Source organism: Myripristis murdjan, chromosome 13 (assembly GCF_902150065.1).
Source record: "Myripristis murdjan chromosome 13, fMyrMur1.1, whole genome shotgun sequence".
In the NCBI taxonomy this organism is placed as follows: Eukaryota; Metazoa; Chordata; class Actinopteri; order Holocentriformes; family Holocentridae; genus Myripristis; species Myripristis murdjan.
The window spans coordinates 29,120,461-29,130,182 of record NC_043992.1 but is presented as its reverse complement, the minus strand read 5'-3'; the positions used below and the strand labels follow the sequence as shown (position 1 = coordinate 29,130,182).

General features: G+C 43.8%; 1 protein-coding gene across 1 annotated transcript; it reads left to right on the top strand.

The window, feature by feature from the left end:
* The first annotated feature begins 648 nt into the window (after positions 1–648).
* Positions 649–7,787, top strand: rhoub (ras homolog family member Ub). The gene is made up of 3 exons (XM_030067736.1): positions 649–1,063; positions 3,403–3,461; positions 5,375–7,787. The coding sequence occupies exons 1-3, from the start codon at positions 847–849 to the stop codon at positions 5,828–5,830; spliced, it is 732 nt and encodes a 243-aa protein (XP_029923596.1). The 5' UTR covers positions 649–846; the 3' UTR covers positions 5,831–7,787.
* Positions 7,788–9,722: the final 1,935 nt, after the last annotated feature.

Below are 9,722 nucleotides of genomic sequence, written 5' to 3'. Positions count from 1 at the left end.
GACTTTTCTCACAAGTTCCACAAGAGTAAGTGTTTTTTTTGTTTTGTTTTGTTTTTTTTTTTTAATTCAATAAAGAGAGTCGGTGCTGTTGAATCAGAACAGACAATAAATTGGACATTCGTGGTCACTTTCCAAATCCAGCGGCTGTACCTCAATCAGCCCTGAACACACTACCTTCAGATTAAAGTAGGCTGTGAGGTCTGACTGGGTTTGAAATTTCATACTTTTATGACTCATGTCAGTCAAAGTTGTCCTGTTAGAGAGGACAAGCCTGGACTTGTCTCCACAGAGTCCATAGCACACGGAACCCATTGCTGGCAATATGATATTTCACCAAAGCGGCCCTTATAATTTAAAGCAACTTGACTGGAGTGTGTACTGGAGAAAAAAATGCACCTATAAAAATAAACAGACGCAATAGTGGAAAGGATTGTGTTCTATTCTATTCTATTCTACTCTTCCAGCTGCTCATAAGTAGCCAGTAAGATGCTTTAACTATCTATGAATCAATTCGCAACCCTTTATGAAAATATATAAATATGTGATTTGTGCTTTTGGGCGGTGAAGTGGGTGGGATTAGTCAAATCAATCTGGATATAACGCATTAGACCCGCCTCCGCCGTGTAAACTGCAGAGCTCCCAGTGGTTGTGGTGATAATCTGCCACACCAGGACTAGCAGCGCTCGGGACGGGAGGGCAGCCGCCTGTCTCACGCACGAGTCCCGTTCATCCGCAGTCATAACTTTAATTTGAGACACTAAACTCTGTTCTCATGGTGGATCCCCCATCTGCCCCTCAAGGAGAGCGCATGTATAATATGCGTTGGTGAAGTGTTGCTCTGAGTGAATGTCTCCTCCAGTCCCCATGGATTACAGCAAGTCGATGGCTCCTCCGGTGCCCCCGCACAAACCCAAACCAGCCCGGCCGGGACAGGCCCAGGAGCGGCTGCTCAAGTGCGTCCTCCTCGGCGATGGAGCGGTGGGCAAAACCAGCCTGGTGGTCAGCTACACCACCAACGGATACCCGACCAAATACGTCCCGACGGCTTTTGATGACTTCTCGGGTGAGTAAAATCTGGGAAAGGTGTTTCTTATGGGCAATTTAGACAGATTGTATGCATGCAGTGAAGAAATTACAGAAAGGAAAAGAAAAGAGGAGGGAAGAAAAGAAAAGGGAAATGACAAGTGTTTTCACATTTTATGTCACACCCCATCCCAAATCCGTTTCTTTGGATTTTCATTGTGAAATGTTTCATGTGGAAATCCGTGTTTTCCCGTATGTTGTTGTTGTTGTTATTGGTATATTACATTGTATACCTGTATACAATATACTAGGGGAGATATTACTAGTAAAAGTGGAGCCCGGGGTTGTAAAAATCATTGTCTAACTGGGGTAACCTTTAGTGAAATTAAACTATTGCTCCTTTTGCTGGAGAGCCCATAGCATCCCCTCCTGGAGCTCTGGGTGTCCCACACTGAGAACAGATTTCACAGCTCACAAGTCAGTTTGTTGTGTCTACCTGTCCTGATAGCACACTCAGAGGAAAGCCATGTACTGTGAAATCACCCCACCTCTATAGAGAGTGCACACACCCATTCTGCACTGCTCTGATGGATGTGTTTATGTTTCCTATTATCTTTCGTCCCACACGATTAATGCAGATGAATTATCCTCCCTTTGGTTGCCAAGACTCCATTTGGCATGGTTCCATTTTCCAAAACTACCACCCCAGTCCCAGTGAGCTTTGTTTGGTGAAAAAAAAAAAAAAAAACGAGAGGCAAAAAGCTTTTGTGGGGGAGCAGTTGCTGTTTAAACTGACCAATACTGGACAGAAACAAAAGCCCCATTGGACAGTTTTATTGCATCATTATCACATCTTTATTGAAACCCATTTAGCAAGTCCCTCTTGAAAATTTTATGACACCTCCTCAGTTGGATGCTCTTAATAACTGTCAGGATGACTGTCTAATGAAACAGTTGAAAATAAAACTCATTGTCAATTGGCATTAAAATGTCATAGCAGGGTGCGAGACCACAGGCCGACTGTCCAGATGCACAGATCATAAAATATATGCCTAATGTCATATTGATATCTCTCATATTGCCACACCACACTTGACCCTTAATCTGACCTAGATAAATGTTGCCAACATACATTTTTTCATAAATCTTAGCTATTTCTCTGACATTACACTGTTACACAACAACACTCACAAACAAGCAAATAAAAAATCCCATAAAATCCTCACTGAATACCCACACCACCCTCAAAAGTGGGTTGGCTCACCCCTCCCAGAGTGAGTGGAGAATGTATCTGGAGCAGGCGGGGTGCGTAGGGTTTTGGATTGCACAACTCTGGCTATTGTTGTCAGCCTTGACCTGCAAGCCCTCTCTTCTATACTGGATGGGCACATCTGTTGCAGTGGCTCTGAGGCAGAGATTGTCTTTCGCCGGCCCTGACAGAGAGGGATTGTGCAGTTGGGGCCCTCGCTGGTGATGTCATTGCTCGGTGCCCGGAATCAGAGCCTCGTCCTGAAAGCTGACTTCTGAGCAGTTATGCAATGCCACAGGTGGCGCTTTTAGCAGGGAAGAGGAGCGGGAGGCAAGGCGAGGGGATGATAGGGGGTCCGGGGAGTTTTGGTTCAGCTGAGAGAGGAAAATCAAAGGAGTATCGTATGTCAGGGATTAGGAAATGATTGCACAATAGCAGCGCTCTCTCTCTCTCTCAGTTTTCCTCCTTTTTTCCTCCTCCCTTTCTCCCCTTGTTCTCCCTTTTGTCCGAGTGCAGGGCTATGACGCCAAGTGCTACTACTAGATGAGTAGTTCCAGCAAACTCTTTGATCAGGTGCTGTGACAGATCATACACTCCAGGCGCATTGTAAATGTTTCCATGCGCCTGCCACACTGCATTGTGCTCTCTCTTTTGAAAAGAATAAATGACCCTATAATGAAACTCATTGTGAGATGACTCATCCACTTTTCCAATCTGGAAGAGGGGCCTATTGGAAGAGAATCACTGAACAAACAAAATCTGCTTTGTAACCCCCTCCTCCTATAAGACAACCTTGGAATGGGCTCTGTCAAAGCAAAACAAAAGAGAACAAAGCTCACAGAGCGGTATGAGCGACAGTAAAGTGTTACGGTCTGAGCAGGGACTGGCTGAGTGGGTGGGCAAAACACAGCAGGCAGTCACCGAGTTGAAAGAGAATGGTAGGAGTCTGACCAGGGGGAGCTATGTGTTTTCAACTGGCAGGCATTTGTTTATTCCAGAGAATATTCTGCGTGGTTGGTGTGTGAGTGGGTTTATTACCAAAGTGTCAGGTGGAGGCATAATAACTGGCTGCAGTCCTGATGGCAGCTGGGACTTATTATTTTTGTTTGTCTATCTCTTTCTGTCCACAGCGGTAGTTCAGGTGGACGGAAACCCAGTCAGACTACAGCTGTGTGACACTGCAGGACAGGTGAGTAACACACATGCACACACACAAACACACATACACGACCACCATATTCACATCAGAAGCAATGCATCACTGCATCCCGTGCACTGCTGTCACATGGATAACCAGTCACCTGCAGGGCGCATGAAGCTGAGCACCAGTGCATTTCCACAATGGAGACTCCACACTTCTCTGCTCACACTATATAAAAGTGCCACATGACTTTTTAGTGAAAGGCATGGCCCGCTCTAGTGCTCCACCCATGTCACATTTGCTTTCCAGATTTCCTTAAGGCTATGTATGGGTTCATGTTTTTCCCAGAATCAACACACAGGAAATAACAGAGTTCCTTGGCTGTGTTGCTGCTTTTGGACATTATGCTGCTCCATGGGACAGTAATATAGCGTATGTTGGTGTCAAGGTGCTAAAGACAGATTAAGTAGGTCAGATTGGAGGTTGCATGCCTTGTGTGACGTAGAAAAAGTGGGAAGGCAGAAGGAGAAAATGTTTATCTCTCTCACTCCAGACATTAGAAGGGCATGGTGGTACATGAGGTTTTACCTGCCAGGCAAAGTTTTTGCCTTCTTAATATTTACAAGGCAGTTTAGGAGGGAACAGGTTGTGAAACTCTTTAATTTCTTAGGGCATGGGTGGGGGTTTTGTAATCTAAATCAATAGCACCCTACCCTGGGAGCAGCATATTTGAACTTAAGTAACTCCACAGGAGTGCTGCCAGTTTTACACCGTATCACAATATTCCACGTGTTTTGTCCAAAGGCAACTTGGCTGCAAAGTGGATGCAGGCATTTGAACAAGCTCCTAATACATCTAAAGCCTCCCAGCATGTTGTGAATTGCACATAATGTTACTGTAGTACACATGTAGGCGAGCATGCGCATGCACAGGCAAGCTTGGGCAAATATAGGCAGAAAAAAATGTTGGCAAACACTTACAGTACTGATGCTCTTTCATAAGAGGAGGGCTTGTGCCAGAACAGTTGGATCATGCCAAGAGAAGAGGTGACAGAGAGAGGGAGAGACTGAGTGAGAGAAAAGGGGCGTGGGGTGTGTGTATGGGGGTGTGCGGACAGAGAGCCAGAGCTGATCTTGAGAGAAATGATAACAGCTGCCGCCATGGCTGATAAACAAAGTTGCTCCTCACTCAGAGATGTTGATATGTCTGTATACTGTGCAGACAGACCTACGTCATCAGAGTGCAAACACTGTGAGCAAAGCCAAAGCTTATACTGGAAACTCTGTAGATAAGTGGCCACTGTGATTTTTTTTTTTGCACCCCAAATCCATAGGTGCTTAAATGCTGAAATAGTTTCACTTTTTATTGATTGCAATTGCAGCTTTAAGTTATACTTATTAAAAAAAAAAAAAAGTACAAATTCTATTTAGGCAAGGGGGGATTAGTAAAGCTGGAGAGGAGAGGGTTAAGCGAAAGAAAGAGAGGTTTGTGTCGAGTTTCTGCCAGACTTAATCTGTGTACTCAAGGATGTGGGAGGCTCTTGTTAGCCAAAGCTGTGTGGCTCCAAAGTGTTAATTTAGGAGATCTAGGTGATATAAAAGAGGGGGCAGGGCTCATGTATACACTAGCTGAGTATAAACAGTGTTTAGACTGAGCTTTGTTATTGAAGGATCATTGGCACGATTCCCTTTCCTATGACGCTCTATGGTGCTTGTGTGTGTTGACCCGTGAAGTGATTACTGAAAGTGTGCGGCCACTCTGTTTGGGTGAGCAGCTGAAGCGAAACAGCTCATTACAAAGTAGAGATTTAGAGCTCGACCAGATGGAAATTTTTAAGAACTGTTTGGTTGATTTTATAAATAATGAAGCTGGCATAAGCGGAGTTTTTGCCTTTGCAAATGTAACAGCTGTCTTTGCCAACTTCACCACATTGCTCAATATCTTCTCTCTGTCTCCCTCAGGATGAGTTTGACAAACTTCGCCACTTCTGCTACACCCGGACAGACGCCTTGCTCCTCTGCTTCAGCGTGGTCAGCCCGGCCTCCTTTCAGAATGTCTGGGAGAAGTGGGTCCCCGAGATCCGCCGCCGGTGCCCCCTCACGCCTGTCCTCCTGGTGGGAACGCAGTGCGACCTGCGGCAAGACGTCAAGGTCCTGATTGAGCTGGCGAGGAGGAGGGAGAGGCCCGTGCTAGAGGAAGACGCTCGAGCGCTGGCGGACAAAATCGGGGCAGTGACATACGTGGAGTGCTCTGCGCTGACCCAGAAGAATCTCAAGGAGGTGTTTGACGCGGCCATCGGCGTGGGGCTGCGGCACTCTGACAGGAGAGCGCGGCGAGAGAGGAAGGTCCGCAGCACGGCCGATAAGATGAAGATGCTCTCCAAGTCATGGTGGAAGAAATACGTGTGTGTCCAGTAGGGGAGGGAGCGGGGCATCTTATCTGTGACTGATGATAAAACTGGAACTGCTGAGCTGTTCAGGGGACTCTGCGTTGATGAGCTGGATACACAGACTTCTGTTTTCTGACCCCAGAGTGACTTTGAATCAGTGAAGCAATCGTGCCACAGAGGCAGATCATGCCTGCTTGAGCTGTATAGTGGTTGCGGGTTGAGCATGGCTTCAATTTGACCTGATTTTGTTGATTCCTAAAGACAAAGAGTATAATGCTCTAACCACTTTGTGCTCCACAGAGCCAGTCTGAACTGATTATGTGACCAGCATCCAACGAAACACAATGGAATTAATCAGAGTTTATGGCACATGGACTGAGAATCATGTTTTCTCTACACTGGACTTGGCCAAAGGAAATACGAGCTGACTTAGTGGGGAGGAGTTACGACTGTGATCTCATGCACTCAAAGTATACTCCCTCACATCTGTTGAATTTGATGCCCTTCTTTAACCACGTACATAATTTGATGTGCTCTACACTGTAATTCAACCCAATGCCCTTTCATAAGATCTGCTTTTATATTTTTACAGATGGAATCAAAACGTGAAATTAATACAGTCGTAGAGAGCACAATGCTAATTGCTTGTCTTACCCCCAATCAAAGATGTATCCTATTACTTAAAATCAAAGCCAGCACTGCACCTTTGTTGCCTAAATCACAAGCACCTACAACTTCACTGATAGCTTGTGTAGGGTTAGATAAGACCTGATGAGATTTTGTTCTGGATAATAATAATAAAAAAAAAAGTATGTGAATTTAAATTTTTATAACATCTATGAGTTTTTGAGGATGTGTCTGGCTCTAGATTGAACAGTACCAGGTCATAGTGTGAGTGTGTGTGCGTGTGTGTGTCTGTGTGTGTGTGTGTGTGTGTGTGTGTGTGTGTGTGTGTGTGTGTGAACCACAACACTGTATGGAGGTTCCTCTGGGCCTGCCTGTGTCTGTACCACATTTGTGAGTGTTGATACAGCTGTCACACTGTTAGCAGACCACACATTCAAGGCCCACAACACACACCGTCCCCAAAACTCCTCCCCAATACACATCCAAACAACGAAACCCACTTTAAAAAATATTAGTAGAATGCAGCAAATGCCTATTGATGTTTATTCAGCTGATATGGAAAAAAAAAAAACATATGATCAGAACATGTCAAGTGTAGGTTTTGGCCAGATTTGAAGTTTCAGTTGTTGCATCACTGTGACAGTAAACCTTCACCTGGAGTGTTGTGCAAAACAGAATGAGTGTGTTGATTTCCAGAACTTTGTGCCTCGGCCACAAAGTGACAACAGCGAGTTGATTGGGTGGTGCCACGATACATTGCACTTATCACACGTAGTCCAAACACATCACTGAAGTCCTGCCATGCAATGGCCTTTGGACAATTACAGGGTTTGATGTTACTGTGTCATTGTAATCAGGACCTCTAGGTTTCAGTTTAAACAGATTATTACCCCCCCACACCCACCCCCACCCCCCCCTTTGTTCGTCAGCGTGTTGGAGCTATCTCCTGTTTTGAAATGATATGTTAAATGAGCTGAAATTGCCAGAGAGGCTGATTCTATGTTTGCTTCTTATTTTTCAGAAGCCTGTGTCTGTCAGCGCTCTCTGTTTATCTGTTCTGTCTGGCCCATTTCTGCACGCAGCCTTTGATCAACAAGTGCAGAACAAACTTATGAAATGTTGTATGCCATTATGTATGTTACATAGTAATCATCTATGATGTTTCTATCATATGTGTAATGTCATCAGGGTAAATCTGTATGTATATATAAATATATATATACATAGGTTGTACTGGCCCACACTAAATGGTACTTCATGGTACTTTGCAGTATGAGTGTTTCAGTTGGTGTCTGGTACTGGCATGAGAGCAATTTGTTAAGCTATATGAGGAACAAAATAAAATGTGAAATCTTAAATCCATTTGCACTCTGTTTGTGTCCACTCTTAGCACTCTCAGCACTCACATTGCGACGACAGCGGAGTTTACAGGTGAAAGGTGAATGAGGAATTTTATGCTTTGTATATTGCTTACTTGAGAATTGATAGAAACTTACCAAACAGACCAAATAGTGTCCAAAGGATTGATCCAATAAATACAGAGATTTTCAAACATGATCAAATGAAGTGGGGCTGCACAATTAATCATATTGAAATCTCAGTAAGGATAAGGGCAATATATAAATGGCAGCAGCTGCAATTTTCTGATAAAGGTTAAATGTGACAGTATACTATTATAAGTGAAGTACTGTGTAGTTATAGAGATGCCCTGGCCTACAAATCATACTATCCAGACATCAAAACAAAACAAAACAACATGGTTTGGTGCAGACCCCATCACAAAACACATGATCCTCATTTTACTATTTTTTTTCCCCCCAGTTGAAATATAAATTATGACACAAAACTTATCAGTCCCACTAAAACTGCAAATATTATCACAATCACAATACACAATAATTGTGCTATGTTTTTTTTTTTTTTTTTTTTTTTTAACCGTATCATGCTGCTGCAAAGTAGATTAACAAGCAATCGCTCACCAAGGAAAACATCTTGCTATCCTAAAAGACTCTGACTTGTTCAAACAAGGAATGCCTAAATAGCAGAACAAGTCAAACACTGTAAATAAAAATAAACCGACTTTTAGCAGAGTCAGGGCGGTGTCATGTGTGGTTAGAGAAGTCGGAGAGATAAGAGTCTGCTTTTATTCAAGTTGGCTTTGAAAACTAGTTTGACATATTTTCATACATCATGGTGCATAAAATTGACTAAAATCTAAAATTCATAATATAAGGCTGAAACTAACTTTAAAGATTCTCTCCCATCGGTTTTGTTGGCACCGAGACGCCTAACCGAACAAGATCAGGAGATTACAGTCGCCTAAAATAACCTTTTCTTCCTATTCATGGCCATGTGTGCACACCACAGTATAAAACAATGGGCGGAGAATGACAATTAGCTAGGTAGCTTGTGCTTGTTTGGAAGCGCTAATGATAGGGTAGGCAGCTAAAAGAGAGTTTGTGTTGTCTGGCAGACTGTAGATGAGTACGTTGTCTAGCCTCAGAATGGGACAAACTAAGGTAGGCGTAATCCCATGTGGTCTAATTATGATAGTCAGGACGGCTCCTCCACGCTCCACCAATATTTTAGCAGGAAACCTCACTGTGGTGTCTTACCGAGGCAGCCGTCCTGGGACATGTCCAGTACACTGTGTCCAGACTTTTCCTGTGATGGCTTAGCCCCGAGGCTTGTGTGAGGTCAGGAGGCATTGTGTTGGACTGTAATATCTACCTTTATGAAAGCAACACAGATCATTTTCTCAGATAGGGATCTTGAGGTGCCAATCATAAACCCAACAGAGTGAAAATGTGAGGCGCGACGTTGACACAGCCCTCATTCCAGCTGTTCAGATTTCACAGTGAGATTGTCTGTCCTGTTGTGTCAGAGTTTCCTCTCAGTTTCCACAGTTTGCTCAGCACTGTGCAAACACCAAATGTGTCTTTGAGACGGAAAAGATATATAATTTACGATATGATAACAAAGGTTTTGAGAGAGAAAATGACTATTTGTGCAACCTTATGTCAAACACGTCGATAAGCCAACATCATCAGTCCCTTGAAGACTATGGAGCCCATGTGGAGCTGACAAAACATTGGCACTCAATATTATTCCAGCATGTTGGCAATTTTTAAATCAGAGGTTTATGTAGATGGTAACTTTCTGACTGATCCAGACGACTTCCACGTTGGCAGATATTGCTTTCAGTCGAATAGGGCAACACTCATTTTTCCTCCAAATGAAGCTGAAGCTGCAGTATCTGTCCTTTTCCTCTCTGTTGATGGGAACAGTCAGTA